At 38.4% G+C, this 26517-nt stretch overlaps 2 protein-coding genes across 2 annotated transcripts in view; both read left to right on the forward strand.

The window, feature by feature from the left end:
- Nucleotides 1-1299: 1299 nt before the first annotated feature.
- LOC144382184 (ankyrin repeat domain-containing protein 26-like) overlaps nt 1300-26517 on the forward strand; it is a 38422-nt gene continuing 13204 nt past the window's right edge. Inside the window, exon 1 of the mRNA XM_078074142.1 lies at nt 1300-1445. The gene's annotated coding sequence lies outside the window, so the exon portion shown is untranslated. The remainder of the gene's footprint in view (nt 1446-26517) is intronic.
- On the forward strand, nt 9169-15234 carry LOC144382183 (putative ankyrin repeat domain-containing protein 26-like protein). Its single transcript, XM_078074141.1, has 4 exons — nt 9169-9507; nt 12476-12590; nt 12748-12921; nt 15178-15234. The coding sequence occupies exons 1-4, from the start codon at nt 9257-9259 to the stop codon at nt 15232-15234; spliced, it is 597 nt and encodes a 198-aa protein (XP_077930267.1). The 5' UTR covers nt 9169-9256.

The following is a 26517-nucleotide window of genomic DNA, read 5'->3' on the forward strand; positions in this document are numbered from 1 at the left end:
TATGACTATGAACCACTGTTGAAAATATATTTGTGTCCAGGTATCTTAAAATTACATATAAAGCTTTCATAATCTTGACTTCTGCCAAACTCTGAAGCCCTTTCTGCTGTCTGCCCTTTTCTCTGGCATTCTGAACTGCCGGTGATGTCTTCCTCTTAGATCCCTGTATTTTAGACAAGTATTTACCCTGTTGTGTGCTTCTCTCCCCTTTAGACAAATATTTACCCTGTTGTGTGCTTCTCTCCCTTGTCTTACTACAGCCTTGCATACTCTCCCCGTTTTCCTCCCTCTAACCCCTTTGATTCTGGCTGACCTCACTGTTTTCAGTTTCAGTTCAGGCATTATCTCCAGAAAAACCATTCCTGACACCTTTTATCTACATGCTTCTTTAAACCTGGGTGCCTAGCACTTACTGGGAACTCCGTAAATAATTGCTGAGTAAAACAAAGACTGTTTACACAGAGATGACTTAAGAGATTGCCCCATACAGGGGCACCTGGGTGGCTCAGTCGGTTGAGCGTCCAACTCTTGATTTTGGCTCAGGTGATGACCTCAGAGTTGTGAGATCGAGCCCCGTGTGGGGCTCAGTGCTGGGCTTGGAGCCCGGTCAAGATTCTCTCTCTCTCTCTCTGCTCCTCCCAGTCTCTAAAAAAAGAGAGAGAGTGAGAGAGATTGTCCCATACAGTCCAGGAGCAAAAGAAAGAGATATATAAAGAAGTAATTTACAGTTCGGGTGGTGAAGATACACTAGAAAAATCGGTAAAGTACTAAGGTAGCCCTGAAGAAAGAGACACCTATTCATCTGGGGAAGAATAGCCATAATCAAGGATGACTTTACATAGCAGTCTGTGTCCTAAAAGATGTGAAGAAATTTATCAAGTAGTAGAGGAAAACATTTCAGGAATGTTTACACTCATCAGGGACATACCCCCATAGGAAGGTTGTACACTAATAAAGGCATAAAAAATACTGATAATTTTGGAAACCATGAATAATGCTGTAGTTGAAGCTTTGGGTGTGAAGAGGTGCGGTTACAAGGTAAAGAATAGTCTGTTGTGATTTTGTATGTTTCTGCTGCATTATAAAATTTTGTTTCTGATTGTTTTGTTCATTGATGTTAGGTGGATGAACTTGTGAATGAAGCTTTGAGATGTTTGTATGTCTTTAACCTGGTGACATTTAGTATTTCCCAAATGGTTTGTTGACGTTTCCTATAATTAAAAGTATTTCTTAAAGTAAATATTCAACTAAAGATTAAGTTTAATTTAAACTATCCATAGATAAAATGTTATTTTCTATTTTTAAGAAGGTTATAGCTTTTATCTAACCATTCTAAGTAGTCCATTTTAACTAAATGTATAGATTTGCCAGCAGAACTAGACTTAGAAAGGACATCAGAAGAAGAGCAAAAAAGACTTGATGAAAGTGAAAATAACCACCTCCAGGTATGTAAAAAGTTAAATTTAAATTTATATTTCCGATTTTATATTGTTTTTCCTGCTTTAATAATGTAACATAGTTCAAATGAAATGATCTTTTGAATGGACATATTGAAGTCAATAGATTATAATTTAATATTTAGTTTTTATAAAATTTTACAAGTTACAAAACTTAAAATACTGTTAGAATTTATAGTAACTTATAGCTAAACTTCCTCCTTGGAATTGAGATAAAAAAAACTCCTGAATATTTTTTGCTTCCTCACATTTTTGTAACTTTTTATGTGATAAAGAAGGTAACATCAAATATTGAATCATATGTTTAAGCAGTTGAAATTATGAGCAGTATAATAATGATGACTACTGACTTAGATTCATGTAGGAGTAATTATTCTCAGTGGTTCAAAATGTGCAGTTCTGTATTGCCAGTCACTAATGCCAAGATTAAAGATTTAATTTGCCTTGCGATCTCTGTGTAGTTGACTTCAGAGAGTGGGGTCATAAAATCAGCACAATTGCCTATTGTAGAATCACACCTTCCAGGGTGGGACCTTTGTAGTTGGGTAATAAACAATAACTTTTTCAGTTATTTCATTTCAGCATAGGAAATCAGTAAGTATAATTAACATTTTTCTTATCCACTCTCACTGGACATTATATTAGAGCTGTACATAAACAGATAATTATAGTGATGTATAACACTATCATAGTATATAATTTGAATTAAGATTTAGGAATTTTCTTTCTGATTGATGTTAATTGATTTTGCCTCCTAATAATTGAAAATTTGCCTATTCTCTAGTTATTAATCTTTATAAATTTAACTTTTTACATACTTGTAAGTGGTTATTTTCACTTTCATCAAGTCTTTTTTGCTCTTCCTCTGATGTCCTTTCTAAGTCTAGTTCTGCTGGCAAATCTATACATTTAGTTAAAATGGACTACTTAGAATGGTTAGATAAAAGCTATAACCTTCTTAAAAATAGAAAATAACATTTTATCTATGGATAGTTTAAACTTAATCTTTAGCTGAATATTTACTTTAAGAAATACTTTTAATTATAGGAAACGTCAACAAACCATTTGGGAAATACTAAATGTCACCAGGTTAAAGACATACAAACATCTCAAAGCTTCATTCACAAGTTCATCCACCTAACATCAATGAACAAAACAATCAGAAACAAAATTTTATAATGCAGCAGAAACATACAAAATCACAACAGACTATTCTTTACCTTGTAACCGCACCTCTTCACACCCAAAGCTTCAACTACAACATTATTCATGGTTTCCAAAATTATTAGTATTTTTTATGCCTTTATTAGTGTACCACCTTCCTATGGGTGTATGTCCCTGATGAGTGTAAACATTCCTGAAATGTTTTCCTCTACTACTTGATAAATTTCTTCACATCTTTTAGGACACAGACTGCTATGTAAAGTCATCCTTGATTATGGCTATTCTTCCCCAGATGAATAGGTGTCTCTTTCTTCAGGGCTACCTTAGTACTTTACCGATTTTTCTAGTGTATCTTCACCACCCGAACTGTAAATTACTTCTTTATATATCTCTTTCTTTTGCTCCTGGACTGTATGGGACAATCTCTCTCACTCTCTCTCTTTTTTTAGAGACTGGGAGGAGCAGAGAGAGAGAGAGAGAATCTTGACCGGGCTCCAAGCCCAGCACTGAGCCCCACACGGGGCTCGATCTCACAACTCTGAGGTCATCACCTGAGCCAAAATCAAGAGTTGGACGCTCAACCGACTGAGCCACCCAGGTGCCCCTGTATGGGGCAATCTCTTAAGTCATCTCTGTGTAAACAGTCTTTGTTTTACTCAGCAATTATTTACGGAGTTCCCAGTAAGTGCTAGGCACCCAGGTTTAAAGAAGCATGTAGATAAAAGGTGTCAGGAATGGTTTTTCTGGAGATAATGCCTGAACTGAAACTGAAAACAGTGAGGTCAGCCAGAATCAAAGGGGTTAGAGGGAGGAAAACGGGGAGAGTATGCAAGGCTGTAGTAAGACAAGGGAGAGAAGCACACAACAGGGTAAATATTTGTCTAAAGGGGAGAGAAGCACACAACAGGGTAAATACTTGTCTAAAATACAGGGATCTAAGAGGAAGACATCACCGGCAGTTCAGAATGCCAGAGAAAAGGGCAGACAGCAGAAAGGGCTTCAGAGTTTGGCAGAAGTCAAGATTATGAAAGCTTTATATGTAATTTTAAGATACCTGGACACAAATATATTTTCAACAGTGGTTCATAGTCATATTTACATTTGAGACAGATCACTCTAAATGCTGTGGAGAGGGATGAATTTGAGGGGCACTGTAATAAAAGATGGGAGATGAATTAGAAGGCAGTAATGCAAAATAAAGATGAAGTACACCTGCACTGACAGAATGGTTCCAGAAATATTGAGGATATAAAATGATCAGGGCACAGTACAGAAGAAATCTGTATTAAATGAATAAACACACAATCTTGGGTCCCTAGAGAACTAACTTTGCTCATTACTTTATAAAAGGCATCAAGTGAGAAGAGAAACAATCTACACGAACTGTTTTAAGTTGCTTGTATTTATGATTTTAGTTTCAGATCTTCCTTTGTTACAGGAGCCTGTAGGTATTTTAAAAGTCCTACTTCTTGGATCTACCAAGCTCATGAAGAAGTAACAGCAAACAAGTCACTTGTATAGGTAAATAACTTTGGATTTATTGCCTGTACGCATTACTCTAGGAGATAATTGAAAATCTTTTGAAAATACAGTGTTAATTCTACAAGGAAAGAAAGAACATAAAACTACAGGGGTGAAAAAAACATTGTACGATTTATTAGTAAAGACCTGATCAATGACTGATAAAAGGCATGGAATGAACTGGTACATTAAGTAGAGCACACATTAGAGGTGGTTAATCAATAGACAGAGTATCTTAGTAGAATTAAAATGGACTTTCCATATATTATTTTTAAATAATATAGTGCTCCTTAAAACCAATATTCCATTTATTTATTAAAAATAATAAAGGGAGGTGCCTGGGTGGCTCAGTCAGTTAAACGCTGCCTTCGGCTCAGGTCATGATCCCAGGGTCCTGGGATCAAGTCCTGCATCAGGCTCGCTGCTCAGCTGGGAGTCTGCTTCTCCCTCTGCCACTCCTCCCACTAGTTCTCTCAATTTCTGTCTCTCTCAAATAAATAAAAAATTTAAATAACAACAGTAATAATAAAGAGGCACCTGGGTGGCTCAGTGAGTTAAGTGTCCAACTTTTGATTTAGGCTCAGGTCATGATCTCAGGGTCATGAGATTGAGCCCCCCCATCAGACCCTGTGCTGAGCGTGAAGCCTGCTTGGGGTTCTCTCTCTCCCTCTCCCTCTCTCCCCCCATCTTTCTCTCTCTAAAAAGATAAAATAAAAATAATAAAACAAGGAGTTGGACTATGCATACATAGCTGAGAAGATGGTACTATATAGTAAATTCTCAACTATTCCCATTACTGCTGGGAAAGCCAACTCTAAAAAAAAAGTCATACAGAACATAGGAAATATTTTAATATTTGATTTGGGAAGGTGCTTTTTTTAGTTACAATGAATACAGCTTGACCAATACTTGTGAATTTAGAGCTATAAAATAAAGCTAAGAAACTATGTTTTGAGTAAGCAAACTTTAGATCTCTACCTAGTATTCCCAACTGGTCCCAAAGCTCTAAATATAATCCTGCTACCTACTCTCAAGTGAATGCTAAAAACTAGCCCAAAGGAAATTACTTTCTCGTAATTCTTCTTCAGATGTTCCTTTGGTTAGAGGAAGAAGACAAATGTCTTGCTAAAAGATATTCTGTTTGGTTGTAGGTTGCATAAAAGGAGTAAACACAAAGTAAATTTTGCCACAAAATTATTATTGAAAAATCAGAACTATGGGGAAGTCATGGAGAGACTGAATTCTCTATGCTTCTTTATTACCTGGTTTGTGCTCTCTGCTTTCTGGTAGCTGTGATTTACACAGGTCATGGAGTTTATAATTCTCTAACAGAAACACAACTCCAATATTATTAATCTTTTCTTTCTCTATGAAGGTCGTCCGTCCAAATTCTCTGGATGCTGACTGACTTTTGGTCACCGATTGTGATACAGATGGGCCTTTATCATCAACTCTCAAATCCCTGGATCTTTGACAAGGCTCATTAGAGTGGCACAAACCCACAAAAGACTTCCAACAGGAAAAAACTGAAAATAAAATTTCATTTATTAGAATGTAAGTAATAATATAAACTTGGCTAATTTTTATAAATCCTTTTGTCAGAGAAGGAGTCCCATGTCCTACTCTTCTCCCAGACACACTACAACTCATTCGTACCTTATAGTATTTAACATGTCCTATACTTGCCATTCACACAGCTGAATTTAACTGTCTCTTTTTTTTTATACTCTAGTATTCCATATTTAATTTACTCACCAAGCTCTAGTACATATTCTGTATTCCATAAGAGCTCTTGTTCATTAATAATTAAGATTTTCAAGGGTATGAATTATTTTAGTAAGAAAATTTATGTCTACCTTTTATGTTTAAATACGCACAGTGGGGGTGTCTGAGTGGCTCAATCAGTTAAGTGGCTGCCTTCGGCTCAGGTCATGATCCCAGGGTCCTGGGAGAGAGCCCCTCGTCGGGCTCCCTGCTCAGTGGGGAGTCTGCTTCTACCTCGCCCTATGCCTGCCTCTCTGCCTACTTGTGCTTTCTCTCTATCTCCCTGTCAAATAAATAAATAAAATCTTTAAAAATAAATAAATAAATAAATAAATAAATAAATAAATAAATATGCACCGTGTGTTCTAAAGACATGGGTTTTAAACAAACTTTTAATGAATGGTACTACTTTTAATTACACTGAGATAGTCTTTCCTCAATGCACCAATATCTTCAGAAATTTATTTTTTATTTTTTTAAAGATTTTATTTCTTTATTTGTCAGAGAGAGAGAGTGCACAAGCAGGGGGAGCAGCAGAGGAAGAGGGAGAAGCAGGCTCCTCACCGAGCAAGGAGCCCAATGTGGGACTCGATCCCAGGATCCTGGGATCGTGACCTGAGCCACAGGCAGACGCTCAACGGACTGAGCCACCCAGGTGTCCCTATCTTCAGAAATTCTTAAGCCTTGGAGAAACATCATAAATTCATCTGAGAAATGAAAGCCTCGGGTGATCTAATCATTTCCAGGTAAAAACAGAGTAAGTCTCAGTCCACACTAGATCCAAAAACTACAGTGCCATGAAACAGAAAATGGATATATAACAAAAATACTTTCCTTTTTTTTTTAAAAACAAGATTGTCTGATTTAAACCTCTTAAGCCAAGTGAAAGAAAAAAGCAAGAAATGCAGAAATGAAACCTTAATACACATTTCACCACAAAGGCCCCTTTATCATTTTGTATCCATGAACCCTGTACATGGTTTAAAACAGGTCTCCCATGTCATCTGAGAATCCCCGGAGTTCCAAGATCCATGCATTCAATAATGCTAAATATTATTTGACATTTTCACTCTCATTCTCTTATTAAGTGTATGGTGAAGTTTTCTAAAGATAGGATACGTGATGGTATCACAACTCGCTTGATTAGTGGGTCATAGCTCTAACGGCTAACAATGTATGATCATGTATGCTCGTATTTTAAATGCTTGTTTTAATTTCTAATATGGTAAATATCCACACTTAAACAGAAGTTCTTTGGAATTCCTAATAATTTTTAAATAGTATAAAAGGACCTTAAGGCCAATAAGTTTCAGAATTACGGTTTTAAAAGATTGTGTCTACCAAATATTAGGATATAACTAATTACTTCCCACATTTTTAATAATCAAAGACACCATACACACACACACACACACACACACACACACACAGAGTCCGCTAATCAGAACATCTGTTTGGCTTAAGATGATCAACATAATAACACTAAGATGAAATAAACTTAAAACACAATTGACATGTTAGCAAGTGAAGCTTTACTCTAGGTAAAGGTCAGAATTGAAATAAACATTGTGAACACTGGAAAAATCTTAGAGTCTAATAATTAACTTCTGGGAATCCCAAGGAAGTAATGGGATTCCAAACTGGGATCTTCAGGATTTCAAAACATAAAAGTAGACTAGAGCTAGATGTTTGTTTTTCCTTCACTTCTACTGTTTTATTAGGAACAGAATCTTTCACTTCAACGGTAGGCTGAATGGGTAAAAAAAAAGAAAAAAAGAAATTCAGAATAAGAAGAAAAAAAAAAAAGAAAAAAAGAATTCAGAATAAGAAGACTGTGAGCATTTCAAATATTTTAGTGTACTTCTTTCCACTGTTAAATTTGTATTGTAAAATTTACCTGAGTTGGATGTTGGTTTTTCCTTCACTTCTACTGTTTTATTAGGAACAGAATCTTTCACTTCAACGGTAGGCTGAATGGGTATTGAAACAATATGATTAAGACATGATGTACCTTTCATACAATCTGTAGTTAAAACTTCAAAATAAAAATATAAAAGTTTTACCTTCACGTAAGGATATCTTTTAGGACAATCTAAAAAGCAAAATGGACATATAGTTAATTATATGTAAACATGAAAGCCAATTAAACATTCATGCAGTTAGTACTAAGCTGAATCCTCATGCTTGGCTCTGAAAATGATTACATTAGGTTTTGGTGTTCTGTTTCTGGAGATAGGAAGGTGGGTTAAGACACCAACAAGAGAGAAATATGAACCCATTATAAATGTTGAAAAAGAAATACGAATATATGTATTCAGTGTCATACTTACTGCTAAAAACAATTTTAGCATTTAGGGAATGAACCCTATAATCTCTTTGGTTTCCAAAATTAGTTTGATTTGGTAGAACATGTTAGTCTTTAAAAGGTTTTTGTGAAACAGCTATCATATCAAAAAATTAGCTATCTTAAAAAAAAAACAGCCAATGCTTCCATATTCAAATTAATCTCACCTGAATAATGAATACCAATACAACATACATCTTTGATGTCCCATAGATCTGAGGAGGATGAATGAGTGGCTGTTTTACCCCAAGTTTAGCACTCCATCTGCTTTCAGTATTCTTTGTGGAGCAGCTGTAATTTAATCTGTTTTAGTGCAAATACACTCAAGCCATCTAAAGTGAATTCTCTGGAGTTTCCTCATCCACTCCAAAATTTCCTAGCTAACACGCCTTTCTTTCATGCCCCAGGGAAGGCAGAAGCCCAACCACCTGAGCCACCCAGGAGCCCCTGAAAACGGCTTTCTATTGCTGCATCTGCTCAATTGCATGGAGAACGGCTGGGGCCCAGAGGGATATGGAAGAGGAATAAACTGAGGGAGAGCTTTTTTAAGGGAAGTTTTCTGGGGAACGAGGCATTCAGCATGCACTCTAGCCCCAGTAGTATACGAAGAGTGCTTTTCCTCACCGGCGAGTCTAACTTCTGAAAATGTTCAGAAACGCTCAGCCAACTCTCGCCAACATTTGAAGGGGAACCCAGCCCAGCTCACAAGCGATGGCTGAGATTTGAGAGACTTGGACCTCGCACATGGGCTTTGGGCACCCTTGGCCGCCGGCCCTTGTTCCGCACATGCAGCGTTGCGGGTTTGTGAGGTGCGCCAGCGCATTTGTGTTTGGCCTCGTTGCTCCGTTACGTTGTTCTGCACTCAAAGATGCCAAACCTCGGAGTTTCGCTACTGTGATGTAGTGGGGAGGCGGGTTTGGCTTATCTCTAGCGCTGGTGTTGGGTTCTGGAGGCGGTGAAAAGCCGAGGGGAAGGTGAAGTGTTTGTGAAGCCTCCAGGCTTTGCGATGAAGAAGTTTTTTAGCTTCGGGAGTAAGAAGGGCGGGTCGTCCATTCGCGTTACCAGCTCGCTGAGGGACCGCTTGGGCATCCGGCGTGAGAAGAGAATTGGAACCAACAGCTCCGGGCGGGGGTACAACATCCGAGACAAAGATCTCAGAAAGATCCACAAAGTTGCCAGCATGGGCGACGTAAGGAAACTGCAGGAGATTCTATTTTTCGGGAAACACGGCGTGGACGAAAGAGACAAGATGAACAGGTAATAGGGACTTGGAGGCCGGCTGCCCGAGACGGCGGGGAGGAGGTGGGGCGGGCCGGGAGAAGCGCGCACCTTCCCGGCTCCGCCTGTGGAACGGAGCCCTCCTGTCACCGAGGGCGCTTTGCGGTCTTCCCTCCTGAGGCCCCGCAGCAGGGGTCTAGCGCCCAGGCCGGCTGTCTGAGCATGAAAACGAAGGCTTCAGCTGCCTTTGGACCCACTCATAATTCCCCGTTAGACCACTTTACAGACAGGTGGTTTTTTTTTTGTTTTTTTTTTTTTAAGATTTTATTTATTTGACAGAGAGAGACAGCTAGAGAGGGAACACACCCAGGGGAAGTGGGAGAGGGAGAAGCAGGCTCCCTGCTGAGCAGGGAGCCCGATGCGGGGGTTGATCCCAGACCCTGGGAACATGACCTGAGCTGAAGGCAAGCACTTAACTGACTGAGCCACCCAGGGGCCCCTCTTACTTTCTATTTAAAAAAAAATTTGGGAGTGCGGGTGGGGATTGGTATCTTCTGACAACGTTTAACCTCTTCAGAAGTAAAGGGAATGTTTTTACCTGTACTTGTAGATTTTATTCATACATTAAATATATACATGTTTTTTGTTGTGTGTAGCTTTATTACATATAAGTGATTATAGATTAATCATTTCATTTTAGTTACATCCTTATGAAAATAAATAATATAAATGATAATATAAAAGTTTATAAAATTTTAGTTGTGTCCTTATGAAAAAATCAAACATAGGAAATATAAATGATTATTGCAATTTCAAATGTATTGCTTGACTTTATAAAAGTTTTCTTTAAAAATACTGAACTCTGGGGTGCCTGGGTGGCATAATGGGTTGAGCATCAGAGTCTTGAATTCAGCGTGGGTGGTGATCTCGGGGTGGGGGTTGAGCCCCATGTCAGGCTCCATGCTTAGTGGGGAGACTGCTTGAGATTCTCTCCTCCCTCTGCCCTTCCCCCCGCTTGTGCACACTCTCTCTTTTTCTCTAAAAGAAATAAATCTTTAAAAAATATTGAACTCAAGCACCTAGAATTTTTCAATTAAAAGAATATATTCTCTGGGTTCTGCTATGGCCCAGACAGTGTTAACTTTTTTTCTATTGTGGGTTTTGATTTTTTCCCCCAGAAATTGGTTTTATTTGATGTACCCAAGTCTTAAGTTTCTCAATAAAGAAAAAAATCTCCATAAAAAAATAAAAAAATAAATAAAAAATATTGAACTCTCCAACTGTATTTATCTACTCTTTCAAACCATTTATCAAATAGAATCTGAACCCATGTTATGTAGGAGACATACTCTACCCAGAATCTTTTCATTCTTAAAGACTTCATGTTGCCCAGTATTAGTAAGATGAGAAATTCTATTTATTTTATTTTATTTATTTATTTAAAAGATTTTACTTTTAAGTAATCTCTATACCCAACATGGGGTTTGAATTTATATCATTGAGACTAAGGTTGCATGTTCTACTGATTGAGCCAGCCAGGTACTACTAAGATGAGAAATTTTATTTTATTTTTTTAATTTTAAGAAAAGATTGATTTATTTGAGAGAGAGAGAGAGAGAGTGAATGGCAGTGGCTGGGGAGGGAGAAGGGAGGGTTAGAGGGAGAGAGAGGATGTCAAGCTGACTCCACGCTGAGCACCGAGCCCGACATGGGGCTCGATCTCAGGATCTGGAGATCATGACCTGAGCCAAAACCAAGAGTCGGACACCCAACCAACTAGCCACCGAGGTGCCCCTAAGATGAGCAATTTTAAATTGAAGTATTAGGACTTAATCTCAGTTAAAGCTTTTCCTCCTTCCTTTCAGATGAAAACATTTCTGAAGATAGGAAATTGTAAAAGTTAACCTTAACCTGACCTTTTGAAATTTATAATAGTATTAAATACTAATATTGATAATTCGTAGTACTTGATTTTCATGTGATTTCTAAATCTAAATACTTAATAAAATGAGCTGTCCCTGTTTATTTAAATCCTGAGTTTCCTTTGGCTTAAAGTTTCTTGAAAATCCGTGTAAGAATTACTTAAAAAACATTCTCCATTATTTTAGTCCTCTTTTCCCATAATGCTTTTAGGAACTAAAATTTATTGAAATGCCAGGTATATGACTAGAACTGCAATAGACCTGTTGTTTATATCATTATTTCATGTAATGTAAGGCACCATAGATTGTCTGATGCCCCAGTATTTTCTGTACCACTAAGAAATTTTAAAACAATTCTGCCAATTATAGTTGTAAGACATTTTGAATTATAAATTGCATTCCAATGTCAGAGATATTAAAAGGTGACAAAATGAGCATCTTAGAATCCCTGAAATGAAGTATTCTTGCGAATCCTTAAAACATATCTACAAAGTAGGCATAACTGTTTCACTTTACCTAATTGGGTGTTGTCTTTGTAAAATAGTAGTAATAGTAATAGTTATAATAATATTATGTAACAAACTTTGCATAGATTCTCATTTAAGCATCACGCCGAGGTCTTGTGAGATAACTAGTCTTTATTTTATTTATTATTCTTATTTTTTAGTAATCTCTATACCCAACATGGGGCTCGAATTCACGACCCTCAAGATCAAGAGTCACATGATCTTCAAACTGAGCTGGGCAGGGGCCCCGAGATAACTATTTTTATCCCCATTTTGTTGATGAGGAAATTGAGGATAAGGCTAAGTAAGTGATAACTGTTAAGTGACAGAGTTAAAGTAGGATTCAAACCCAAGTTAAGCTGAATCCTGAGGTCATGCTCTACCTACTCAGATAGGCTGCTCTTTATTAGTGTGGTGAAGAATCACTAATAAATATTGTACTTTCTTCAAAAGAAAACTAAATCTTTGTTTTGGAGTCATAGGAATAAGATGCTATTTAATGCTTACAATTACATGAATTAATTGCATGGTTTGACATAGTGCACTATAATTTCCTAAAAAGTTCTTTCACTTTCGTAGGACTGCTCTCCATTTGGCCTGTGCCAATGGCCGTCCAGATGTCGTTGCTGTCCCAGTGGAGAGGAAATGCCAGCTTGACCTCTTTGATAAAGGTTATAGGACTGCTCTGATGAAGGTATGTGGAAGCAGCTGGGTCTGCCTGAGATGGATTTGATTTAATTACTTAGAATGGAAATTTATTGCATTTAAACATAACAAATTGGTGAAACCTGTGGCATGTTTACTTTAAATTCCCAGAATTGACACTCTGTTTCTTGGTATAATACTGACAGGCTGTACAATGTCAGAATGAGAGATGCGTGACTATTCTTCTAGAACACGGTGCTGATCCAAATCTTATGGACATTGCTGGCAATACTGCTCTCCACTATGCCGCCGTTGGTTCGAATACATCAATAGCAGAGAAGCTGCTTTTACACCATGCAAATATTGAAGTGAGAAACAAGGTACAGATCAACTGTATTTATAAAGTATTTGAAATAATATATATATGTATATATAAATTTTTTTAGCCACAACACATTTTATTTACGTATTTATTTATATGTGTAATAAATACATATACTGAATTCTATACATCAGGTCCTGTCATCCTGGACACAACTCCAAAGCCAGGGCAGGGAGGGCTAGAGAAAGGTGATGCCCATGGAGAGGGCGAAGTTCTGTCTCCCAGCCACCCTTCCACCCTAGAAAGAAAATCTTCCCATTAGTGCTTGGGAGTGGATGGTGGGCTCAGAGCCCACAAAGGATTGAAGGCCTAGAGGGGAGTGGAGGTGGTGGAGGCTGGGTGCTGTGCAGGGGCTGAGGAAATGGGTGCTGCTGGGAATGGGTGGGAGACCCTGACCCAGTGGGGTAACCTGGGTGAGTGCAAGTAGGAGGAGAAAGCAGCAGGTTGTAGGCCCTGGGCACTCCAGGCCCCAAGGTTCTGAAAATGAGAGCAAGGGGATCAGGTCATGACATCCTACAGGGGCATTTACTTGTGCTTGTAGCCACTCTTCCCGCCACGTACCACATTGGGGTCTCCCATTTCAGAGAGTAGTTCCTGCTCAGCCTTGTATAGTTCCTCAGTGGGGTGGTAGCTGTACGTGGGGAGTAGTTGATGACCACGCTCACCAGTCCACCTTCTGTTTCTGTGACATGCATTATTTCTACCACTGCCCTTACAGAAACACTGTTGGTTGACATAGGTAGGGTCAGTTTTTCGTATTCGGAAGCTCCTGCATTCCCTGAATGAAAATATTTTGAAATAACTTAATTGTCTAAGATTTCACTTTAATGATACTTTTTTTTTTTTTTAAGATTTTATTTACTTGAGAGAAACAGAAAACAAACATGAGTATGGAGGAAGGGCAGAGGGAGAGGGAGAAGCAGGGGAGCCTGATGCAGGGCTGGATCCCAGGACCCCGGGGGTCATGACCTGAGACAAAGACAGTCGCTTAACTGACTGAGCCACCCAATTGCCCCAAAGCCACTCTTTTAATTCCGAGTCCATCTCCTCAGTGACCCATTTGGATCAAGAGTGCCTTATGTTGCCATCTGGGATCCTGATACCATTGATAGAAGAGAATCAAGCATGTTTGTGTAACCTGGAGAAAACCTTCATCTTTTTTTTTTTTAAGATTTTATTTATTTATTTGATGGAGAGACAGCGAAAGAGTGAACACAAGCAGAGGGAGCGGGAGAGGGAGAGGCAGGCTTCCTGTCGAGCAGGATGTGGGGCTCGATCCCAGGACCCTGGGATCATGGCCTGAGCCGAAGGCAGACACTTAACCATCTGAGCCACCCAGGCACCCCGAAAACCTTCATCTTTATTGGAAAGCTCTCAAAACTATATCCCTGAAACTCTAATTTCTCAAATGTTAATGTTTCCCACAAAAAAGTATTGTCAAATGGGGATAAGCAAATTTAAACAGATTTCTTTTGTGCTAGATATATAGTGCAGTTTTGTAATATTTCTCAAACATAGATGATCATTGAATGTTTCTATTGGGGCACAGTACTTACCTTCCAGCAAAGTATATGTTCTTTGGAATGTAATTTAAAAAACACTACTCCAGAGATAATCATTTAGGTTGTTAACTCAATAAAAACACTTACAGCATTTACTGCTATGTTTTAGATTTTGGACACATAGAGAAAAAAAATAATCCCTTTCCTCAAGAAGCTCTTGGTTTAGAGGGGGTGCAATAAAATAACTAGAGTATACCATAATAAATACTGTGATAGAAGCCAAGGTTCTTGGAACCAGTCAATGAAGTAAGTTTTGGAGAATGACTGCAGTTAATCTGTTGAAGAGGTGGAAGAGGGCTATTTAATTTAGTTTTATTTATTTTATTTTTTAAAAAAGATTTTATTTATTTATTTGAGAGAGAGAGAGTGGGCGAGAGAGCAGGAGCATAGGGGCGGGGCAGAGGGAGAGGCCAACTCCCCTCTGAGCAGGGAGCCTGACTTGGGGCTGGATCCCAGGACGTTGGGATCACGATCTGAGCTGACCTGAGCCCAAGGCAGATGCTTAACCGACTGAGCCACCCAGGCCCCCTGTGGAGGGCTATTTGAAAGAGAAGGAGCAGCTGGTGAAAGCACAGAGGGTGAGAGTACTTTCTATATTATATATTTGAGTTTAGAGGATCCTTTATAAGTTTTAAAATTCAGTATGGAAATATGTAATTTGTAAATTATAAATTGTTTTTGCACTTTTACAGGATGAATTCACCATTTTTACTTGCTGTGAGAACAACAGCAAATGGTGGAATTTTTAATAGAAAAAGAAGCAAATGTACATGCAGTTGATAAGTTGCAAAGGTACAGTAGTTTTGGGTTTTGTTTTTTAAACCTTATATTGTTCTAGAGTGGTACAGTTACTCAAGTCAGAAAGATTAACTTAGTAAGAAGAGGATTAATTTATATAGTGAAAAATGTCAACATGTCATCAGTTAGGCAGAAAGCAATTATTCTGACGGGGCAACATGAAGAACAGTATATGGTAGAATTTATTTATTTATTTATTTTTTTTAAAGATTTTATTTATTTATTCATTAGAGACAGAGAGAGAGAAGCAGAGGGAGAAGCAGGCTCCCAAGGAGCAGGGAGCCCGATGCGGGACTCGATCCCAGGACCCTGAGATCATGACCTGAGCCGAAGGCAGACGCTTAACCATCTGAGCCACCCAGGCGCCCTATGGTAGAATTTATATTCCTTCATATTATTGACTGATGTCATTTGCAGTCTTTTTTTTTTTGCCATATGATTTTATTTTAGCTAAAGGGGTTTCATATTAGTTTTATTAGTTTTATAAAGTGTGGACTCCTAACTTTTATTTTACTTTATGACGCAATATTGGACTTCTTAACCCTTTTATAGTATTTTTGAAACTTCTACTTCATATATATTTTCCTTAAAAGATGAATATTAAACATAAATAGGAGTTGCTTTGTCTTTTAGATGACTCTTTGCTTTAAATTGCTTTTTGTTTTTGAATACTGATGTTAGATGATCCCTAAGTGATTATTAATTACTCTTACCAGATAATATGGGCCCATCATCCTTTTTCATGTTCAGTATATATTTTTTTTGTTTTCATTGGTAAGGATAGAAGGATGAAAGATAACTTTAATTGAATAGACTTTTCCTTTAATGAGGACAAATCATAGGTGGGTGATAAAGAGAAAAGAGATGGGCTTTAGATTGACACAAGACTAGGTTTAATTCCTAGCTTTCCTACTTGCTGGGTGTGTGACTTTGGAAACATTACTTATCATAACCAGATACATTTCCTGATATGAAAAGGAGGATAATAATATATCCTTCAAGGGTGGTTGTGTGTAATATTTTATATATATATATGTATATACATATATATATAGCATTTAATTTAGTGCCTACCACGTGCTTATCTTAGCATCATTAACTGCAACTATGACTGTTTTATTACCATTAGTATGAATACTGTTATTTTAAGCCAGCAAATAAGCTTTTTTATTTTTTTATTTTTAAAGATTATATTTATTTGAGAGAGAGAGAGAGAGCATGAGCAGGGGGAGGGGCTAGAGCAGGGAGCCAGACGTGGAGCTCGATCCCAGGACCCCGAGATCATGACTGAGCTGAAGGCAGACGCTTAACCGACTGAGCCACCCAGGCGCCCCTGCAAGTAGCTTTTTATACGGACCTGTCCTCTAGATGGCTTGGAAGTACACTGTATCAGATTAAGGAAGAAATGGGGAATTCTTTTTTAAAATCTTTACCTATTCAGGGGCGCCTGGGTGGCTCAGTTGGTTAAGCAACTGCCTTCGGCTCAGGTCATGATCCTGGAGTCCCGGGATCGAGTCCCGCATCGGGCTCCCTGCTCAGCGGGGAGTCTGCTTCTCCCTCTGACCCTCCCCCTCTCATGCTCTCTGTCTCCCATTCTCTCTCTCAGATAAATAAATAAAAAAATCTTTAAAAAAAAAAAAAATAAAATAAAATCTTTACCTATTCAGATAAGTGACCTCAGCATAGTTTCTTGTTCATCAAAGGACTTTTTTTTTTTTTTAAAGATTTTATTTATTTATTTGACAGAGAGAGAGACAGCTAGAGAGGGAACACAAGCAGGGGGCGTGGGAGAGGGAGAAGCAGGCTTCCCGTGGAGCAGGGAGCCCGATGTGGGACTCGATCCCAGGATCCTGGGATCATGACCTGAGCCGAAGGCAGACGCTTAACAACTGAGCCACCCAGGCGGCCCCATCAAAGGACTTTAAATTAGCAACTTCTACTGTCATAGCCAAGTAGGACAAGAGGCTTCTTTTTTGTCCTTTCATTTTAGCCATGGAGGTATTTACAAAGATGAGCACTTGAAAATGTTAATGGTCAATTCTGTACTGACAGGCAAGATATTAACCTCATAAAGTATATCAAATTAGCTGTGTAAATAACTCTTAAGTTCCTAAGGGTGAAGTTCTCTCTCTGTTATTTTAGAACAGCCCTCATGCTTGCTGTACATTATGATTCTGCAGATCTAGTCAGGATTCTTCTTCAGCAAGGTATTTATATCTTTTCTGAAGATGCGTGTGGATGGACTGCAGAAGAATATTCTATTTTTAATGATGTTAAAGGGTAAGTGTTTACATTAAAATGTTAGTTATTACTAAACTGAGGTATATAATAATTCAACTGTTACTTTTGTTTTTTTTTAAGATTTTATTTATTTATTTGACAGAGAGAGACACAGCGAGAGAGGGAACATAAGCAGGGGGAGTGGGAGAGGGAGAAGCAGGCTTCCCGCTGAGCAGAGGCTTGATGTGGGGCTCAATCCCAGGACCCTTGGATCATGACCTGAGCCGAAGGCAGATGCTTAACGACTGAGCCACCCAGGCACCCCTGTTAGTTCTTATGTAACAGATGAGAGTTCATTGTTTGATTCAGGCAGTTTGGGGATGGCAGTGAGTTAGCCCACGTCATTTGCCAGAAAGCAAGAAAAAGGCTAGACTAGTAAGAAGTAGTAATGGGCGCAGGATTCTTTATCTCAGGACTATTGAGACCTTTATCCTTAGGGATCCTAACTGTATCTGTTTCATTCCAAGTATAACCGTTATGCATGGGGTACAAATAATGTTACATCTGTGTTTTTTCTTTCTTTCTCTTTCTTTCTTTCTTTCTCTTTTTTTTTTTTTTTTGTAGATTTTATTTATTTGAGAGAGAGACAGAGAGAGAGCACGGGTGGGGAGGGACAGAGGGAGAAGCAGATTCCCTGCTGAGCAGGGAGCCTGATGTGGGGCTCCATCCCAGGACCCCATCGTGACCTGAGCCGAAGGCAGACGCTTAACTGACTGAGCCACCCAGGCGCCCCAAGATCCTTGTTTTTTCTAACTAGTTACTTGGGTCTTGAGATGTTCAGTTCAGTAGAAGACCCTATACTTTCCCTTGAGGGCTATCTCCTATACTTTCCCCCTTGAATTTTCCAAGAACCTGGCAAGTTCCCTAAGACCAAAGAGACCATCTTTTTTCACAAGTCATTTGGAAGGAAAAGACATTCTTATCATTCCCTTGTTTCCTCTGATTCTACTACTACAGCATTGCCATTGAAACTGGTTCTGCAGGGCACCTGGGTGCCTCAGTTGGTGAAGCGACTGCCTTTGGCTCAGGTCATGATCCTGGAGTCCCAGGATTGAGTCCCGCATCAGGCTCCCTGCTCAGCGGGGAGTCTGCTTCTCCCTCTGACCCTCTCCCCTCTCACGCTCTCTCTCTCAAATAAATAAATAAATAAATAAATCTTAAAAAAAAAGTAAGAAAGAAACTGGATCTGCAGTCTGGTCATGATTGACCTTTGCTCCTAGGATGCCCTTGCTGATCCACATTCCTCAGTCTTCATGGTGATCCACAGTTAGACTTCAAAGTTACAAATTTTTTTTTGGTTTACTACATATGCTTCTATGCTCAGCTATTCCAAAGCACCAGCACCCTGTTCTGTCAGCTGCGCCTCCTGGCTTTAGCCACACACACCCTTCCCTTCACACTCAAAAGCTTTACGTGAAGCCCATATGTTAGCCCAGACCTTCAGGATGAATTATCCTTGTCTTTTCTGCTAGCAGATGGTAGTTGGGAGCATTCTAAGCTGTTAAAGAGGTTCAAATAATGCTGCAGGAAGAGACTGGACTTCTCTTTCTCCTTTGTTACTAGACCTATATCCCAAGCCTGCTTTAAATCCTGTGGAGCGCCTTTTCTTATTAGGTGACGAAAGGTCTCATATTGCCCTTCCCAGAGTAGTGGGCAACACCTTTCCCGAAAGGCCATGTTTTGGGTTTAAACTTCCTTAAATCCTCTTAACAACCTTGTAAAATAAGGCAGTAAGATGCCTGTTTTATAGAGGAAGACTTTGAGCCCAAGAGAAGTGGCTTGCCCAAGAGGAAATAGCTGTGAGACTTAGGACTTCTGAGTTCTAGACACTTTCCATTATGGCAAGCTAACTCTAATTTACTAACTAATTACTAAATTACTAATTCATGACTGGTTCACCTTACTTTTTTTCTCCTTTAATTACATACTTAATAAAAAGTGTATAGAACTTACAAATTTGAAGTATATGGGGTACTTCAAGTTTTGATATTAGTTCTGATATTATTTGAAATACTCTTCAGAATTTGATATTTGGTAAATGTTTTTCATATCAGTATTAAAATAGTAACATTGTTTATCACGCTTTTTTATATGTAGCAGTCACCAACTAATTGCCGAACATAGAGAAGAAAAACTTAACAATTATTTGCAAAGTAAGAATGCAGGTAAGACTTTTCAGAGTGAATTACTTTTGGTGGTCCTAACATAGATGAAGTCAGAGTAAGGATGTTTTGATAATGAAAGAGCAATGGAAAAAAAAAAAAACCTAATGTGTAAATTGCATATGTAGTTTTTTCTTTCTTTTCTTTTCTTTCTTTTTTTTTTTTTTTTTTTTAGATTTTATCTATTTATTTGACAGAGAGAGATAGTGAGAGAGCACAAGCAGGGGGAGTGACAGGCAGAGGGAGAGGGAGAAGCAGGTTTCCCGCCGAGCAGGGAGCACCATGTGGGGCTTCATCCCAGGGTCTGGGGATCATGAACTGAGCTGAAGGCAGACGCTTAACCAACTGAGCCACCCAGATGCCCCTATTTTTTTTTCTTTCTTAATTTCTTTCTTAATAGTCTAGTATTCAGGATTATTTAAGAAGTTAATTGTAGGCATTGCTGTCATGAACAATGGGAAGAAATCAGAGGGAGACAAACCGTGAGAGAGACTGGACTCCGGGAAACAAACTGAGGGTTACAGAAGGGAGGGGGTGGGGGGATGGGGTAACCAGGTGATGAGTATTAAGGAGGACACGTGTTATGATGAGCAGTAGGTGTTACATGCGACTAATGAATTGTTGAACACTACATCCAAAACTTATGATGGACTATATGCTGGCTAACTGAACATAATAAAAAAAATTAAATAAAGTACCTCAGTATGAACAACAACAACAAAAGAAGTTAATTGTAGGTAATTTAAAATATGAGGCGGTATTGTCTGAAAAGAAATTCATTATTTTAGTCATGACCCCTAAAATCCCATATGATATCTTTGTGTAAATAAGAAAAAGAGATTTTTAAGTTAGTATGTTTTATGTTTTCTCTATAAGCATATTATAATAAATTGAACCTGTTATGAAAATGGATCTTTTAATTTTTACAAGTGGATTACATTTAGTAAATATTATTATATAGTGATTTGTCTCCTTAGAAAAGGAACTATCCTGGGCGCCTGGGTGGCTCAGTTGGTTAAGGGACTGCCTTCAGCTCAGGTCATGATCCTGGAGTCCCGGGATCGAGTCTCACATCAGGCTCCCTGCTCGGCGGGGAGTCTGCTTCTCCCTCTGACCCTCCCCTCCTCATGCTCTCTCTCTCTCATTCTCTCTCTCTCAAATAAATAAATAAAATCTTTAAAAAAAAAAAAAGGAACTATCCTTAAAATTGGGGACTTTACAATACCTTCCTGGTATCGTAAACAAATGGCAAACAATAAGAACTGCAAAACTTAGCTAGTATGCAGCAATACCAATGAGACTTTTTTTTTAAAGATAACTGTCTATTGGTTTTGCAATTTACCTATTTTCATTTGTTCACTTAACAAATAACTATCAAGTGTCTTTTAGTTCCTAAGTGTTATTCTGATGTTGTAGAATGCAAAGATTCAAAAAACACAATCCCTGCCCCCCAGGAATTTGTTATTATCATTGTCATTTTTATTATTTACTCTACTTTATTCAGTGCTTACTATGTGCCAAGTCCCCCAGTGCTTATGATTACCATTGTTATTTTTTTATTGGTATTTAATATGTTCCAGATACTATGTCCATAGTGAGGAATTAGAGTTTTAGGAGAGTGGGTAGAATTTAGGGTAAGTATGCAGACTGAATAGGAAGTTTGCCAGGTAAAGTGGCAGAAGGACGATGTTTGGCAGGAGAAACATCCATCAAGATTACATGTTTTGCAGTCGGAACAGCAGTGCAAAGGCTAAGATGTACGAGTGAACTTTGGAGGATTTATGAGCAGTTCAGTTTTGCCAGTACAAAAAGTGTGCTATGGGAACGGTTGGACTGAGGTGAATACTTAGCTAAGGCAAGCTTATGAAAGTTTTTCAGTCCTATGGAAAGGAGTAGATCTTACCCTGTAGACCTTGGGAACTTTATCAGGTAAAATGCTTTTAGCTGCAAATAATAGGTGACTTATAACAGTGACTAAAACAGGGGCACCTGGGTGGCTTAGTCAGTTAAGTGTTGACTCTTGGTTTTACACAGTCTCGGGTCATGAGATCAAGCCCCACATCACGTTGGGCTCCTTGCTTAGCATGGAGTCTGCTTGAAGATTCTCTTCCTCTGCCCTTCCCCCCATTCGTGCACTCTCTTGCACGCTTCCTCTCTTTCTCAAATAAATAAATCTTAAAAAAACCCAAAACAAAACAGTGACTAAAACAATAGGAACTAGAATTGTTTTGATGGTTCAGTGACATCATCAGGATCCCAGTTGTCTCTTTTTCAGCTTTGAGGTTGGCAGTATTTTATGTCTCTCTTCCTGGTTGGCTAATTAGCAACAGCTCCAGGCCTAGTCTCACATGACAATATCCAATGACTGGAAGGACTGTTTTTCTTTATATGTTTCTTTCATTAATTAACTAATTAATTTATTTAAGATTTTATCCATTGATTTGACAGAGAGAGAGAGAGAGACAGCGAGAGAGGGAACACAAGCAGGGGGAGTGGGCGAGGGAGAAGCAGGCTTCCTGCGGAGCAGGGAGCCTGATGAGGGGCTCAATCCCAGGACCCTGGGATCATGACCTGAGCTGAAGGCAGACGCTTAACGACTGAGCCACTGAGGTCCCCCTATATGTTTCTTTTATTTTTTATTTATTTTTATTTTATTTTATTTTTTTTTAAAGATTTTATTTACTTATTTGAGCTAGAGAGAATGAGAGAGAGCACATGAGAGGGGGGAGGGTCAGAGGGAGAAGCAGACTCCCTGCTGAGCAGGGAGCCTGATGTGGGACTCGATCCCGGGACTCCAGGATCATGACCTGAGCTGAAGGCAGTCCCTTAACCAACTGAGCCACCCAGGCGCCCCGATATGTTTCTTTTAAATAAGAAGAAAACTCAGAGGCTTGCAGTGAATTTCCTCTAACATTTTATAGGTAGGTTATATCGCATGCTTGTTCCTAAACCAGTCACTGGTAAATCAGGTACTGTGATTAGCTTAGAATAATCATTTCTCGTTTTGAAGCTGGGGTGAGGCCACCTTCTTTGTGTATGGGGACAATAAATATCCAAATAAAATTGTAGTTCTCCAGCAAGAATGAAGAATTACGGAATGGCTACCGGGGAGGAAGCCAGCAGTATTTGATGCAGGGATTCATTGGGGAATTTGAAGCAGAAGGGTAATAAGATTAGATTTGAATTAGGGCCCTCTGGTTATGGCATAAAATAGGGATCACCAAGCTTTTTCTTTCAAGGGCCAGATCGTGACTATTTTAGGCCATGTGGTTTCTCAACTACAATTACCATTGTAGTGTGAAAGCAGCCATAGCAATATATAGGTGAATAGATGTGACTGTGCTCCAATAAAACTTAATTTACAGAACCAGATGGCAGGTTGGACTTGGCCTGTGGCTGTAGTTTGCTGGCCCCTCATGTGGAGGATATATTGAAGGAAACCACGTAAAGAGACTGGAAGACAAAGGAAGCTTATATTTCCTTAGCCTAGTATCAGTCCATTATGAAATTTTCGCCCTTCTATACTGAAAAAGTCAGGAGGCTCAGTTTATTCAATTTAAAATGTTGTTCTTTTTCTAGGCCTTATGTCTTTCTCATTTTTTAAAATTTAAACAATTTTTTTAAAGATTTTATTTATTTGAGAGAGAGAGATAGGGAGCACAAGTGGGGCAGAGGGGCAGGGGCAGAGGGAGAGGGAGAAGCAGACTCCCCGCTGAACAGGGAGCCCGATGCAGGGCTTGATCCCAGGGCCCTGAGACCATGACCTGAGCTGAAGGCAGATGCTTAACTGACTGAGCCACCTACGCACCCCCTTTCTCATTCATTGTGCTTAAAATTTTTTTATTCATTTAAGAAATAACAATAGTTGGTGGCTTTTTTTTTCCCCTCTGGAAGTCATCAGTTAAGAAGAGCTCATGTTTCAGTAGGGCAGTGGCGGGGGAAATATAAAGCAGAGACAGAAAAGAAGTATAGTTAATACGATTTCATGATTATTGAATGTAAAAAGTTAGGGGAGAGAGGAAATCTAAGAAGATTCATATGTTTCCAGGTTGTACACTAGCATTTAAATTGGACATGAAGAATGAGTAGGACTTTATCGGATGAAGAGAGGAGAGCAGTGGGAATAGGGAAGACCACGTTTTTTTCTGTATATGTTGAATTTGATGGAATGTCCATGTAGTGTATTTTCAGTAATTGGATAATCGAATACTAGGAGTTTCTAGCTGGAGATAGAACTTCAAGGTTGGAGGTGCAGATTTGAAATAATCTGATTAGAATTATTAAGCAAAGTGATAGCTTGGACAAAGATTGAGCTTGTCCATGGTGGAGAAACAGAATGAGAAGAAGGCCAGTGAACAAACCCTGGGAATCCCAATATATAAGGGGTGGATGGAGGAGTAGGAGTTAGTAGAGAAGACTGAGGAGTGACTGGGGAAACGTAAGAGAGGAATTAGAGGAAGTGATGTTGAAAAAATTAAAAAAAAATATTTCAAGGAGGCGTATTACCGAAAAGAAAGAAATTACTGAAAAGAAAGTTGGATTTAACTTTTAAAAGCTCGTTGGTGGTAACCTTTTCAAAAGAATTTTTGAGTTGTACGATCTATTATTTACATGATTGGTACTTTCTACGTCCAAATATGGAAAAATAACACATCAAGTAAGGTCCTACGTAACTTTTTTGTAACTGCAGTATCTACCTGGACAGGGTCAAGGGAAAATGGTCTAGCCTGGTGAGTAGACTTGCCAACATTTTTCCATAATTGTCCAAACCTTGGAGTCAAGTGTGAGGAAAAGTGTTGTCTTTCTTACCTGTTTCTGGTGGAGATACTTGAGTTTTTCCTCAAGTCCTTGATACACTCTTCTGGATGAATACGAAAACAAAAACAGCAACAGGCAGGAAGCCACTGTCAGGCCCTATCTCTGATATGGAATCATGATGCAGCTGTATTTTGAGAGTTTTAAATTTTGATCAGAAATAGTTTCCAGACCTGCAGTTTGGAGCCTTTTGACCTCTTTTAAATATTTTATGGCAGAAAACTAGTATAATACCAAGGAGAAAATATAAGGTGATACGCTAAATATACTAGTCTCACTAGTTTAGGAATTCTGTCAGTAAAAACAGTCAATACCTGACTATTTTGGTTAGTGCTGTCTCTCTTGATCCTCTTTTCATTTGCCTTCTTCTAATAGCTCCACTTTTACTGCTCCTTTCTGAATTTCATCTCTAAAGAAAGCGCTAAGGAAAATTGTCTTGGAATCCAACAGTATTAGAACACATTTCTACCATATGTATGTTTGACATATATGTGTATTTCCTTCTAAGGTAATGGGCTACCTAATCTAAAGTGTATCTCATATTTTATTAGTTTCTTGTGCTAAATTTCTTTGTATCTGTATCACAGTGACAAAGTTAGTGATGATGGTCTGCCAAGACTGAAAGCATTTTCTGGATTGTCAGAAATTTTTATCTGATACAGTTTTAATGGAATCTTATAGAGACTCAGTGCCTGAAGTTTTCTTGAAATGATAATCATGTAGGCATCTTCTCCCTAGCGTATACCAAAATTCCAGGTTCCCTGAAGGAAATCAAGTATACAGGATAAGACACCAGGTTTGTACCAACACTTAGGCACAGCCACTCTTACCAGCTATGGAATGGTGGGAACCCTCCCGAAATCCAAGTTCCCAGATACCAACCAAGGGCCAGCCATTCAAGTGGGATCTAATGGTGGCAGTCTTTGGCCTGATCTATGGAATCTTTTTTGCACAGGAATTATAGCCCTGACTTAATTTTTGTTGTTGTTTTAAGATTTTATTTTAACAGCAGGTAATATGATGGTATCACATGGTACTGGTTTCAGTAGCATGATCTGTATTAAATTGAAGTGCTGGTTACTTTTTTGACTTTTGGTGAATATTTAACAGGTATTTGTATATAAATTACTGGGGCAATATTAGGTAATTATAATCTGTTTTTTATCTTATTAAACTTTCATTATGATTCTTAGATTAAACCATGATGTCTGATTTAAAATTAGAATAAAAACTCTTAATTATATAGATAATCCAGTTTTGTTTCATATGGTAGTGAATCCCTGTTTATAAGATTCAATTATATAATTGTCCATTTTTTTCTTGCCTAAGTATGCAATTAAAATTATTTGCTTTATGTATTTTCATATACTTCAATTTGGTGGATAATACCTGTATTCTGCTACTTTGGTCTTTATCTTAATTTTCACTGTGGCTGTATCTTACTTTAGTACATGGTAAGAGCAGGCTCAATGGATACCTTTTTTTTCTTCACAATAAATAGACCTTACTTTTTTAGAACATTTTCAAGTTAACAGCAAAATATAGCAGAAAGTACAGAGAGTTTCCATTTACCCCATGTTCCCATACACGCATAGCCTCCCCTGTTGTCAACATCCTGTGCCACAGTGATACATTGTTTTATTTACATTAACTCATCTTTATCATCCAAAGTCCATAATTTACATTCCGGTTCAGTCTCGGTGTTGTACATTCTATTGGTTTTAACAAATGTATAATGACATGGAATAGTTTCACTGCCTTAAAAGTCCTCTGTGCTGTGCCTATTCATCCCTCCCTTTGCCACAACCCTTAACTCCTAACTTGAAAAGTTTGGCTTTTTCCAGAATGTCATATAGTTGCAATCATACAGTGGATATCTTCTTGCATGTTTATTTATTTATTTATTTTAATTTAATTTAATTTTATTTTTTTAAAGATTTTATTTATTTATTTGAGAGAGAGAGAGAGAGAGAACTC

The sequence above is a fragment of the Halichoerus grypus genome, chromosome 6, assembly GCF_964656455.1.
Source record: "Halichoerus grypus chromosome 6, mHalGry1.hap1.1, whole genome shotgun sequence".
Taxonomy (NCBI): domain Eukaryota; kingdom Metazoa; phylum Chordata; class Mammalia; order Carnivora; family Phocidae; genus Halichoerus; species Halichoerus grypus.

What these genes read in the sequence shown, in the direction of transcription:
- LOC144382183 (XM_078074141.1), top strand. Translation starts at nt 9,257, where the DNA reads ATGAAGAAGTTTTTTAGCTTCGGGAGTAAGAAGGGCGGGTCGTCCATT. An exon ending in GAAAGAGACAAGATGAACAG is followed by an intron (nt 9,508 to 12,475) that starts GTAATAGGGACT and finishes TCACTTTCGTAG; the next exon opens with GACTGCTCTCCATTTGGCCT. An exon ending in ATAGGACTGCTCTGATGAAG is followed by an intron (nt 12,591 to 12,747) that starts GTATGTGGAAGC and finishes TAATACTGACAG; the next exon opens with GCTGTACAATGTCAGAATGA.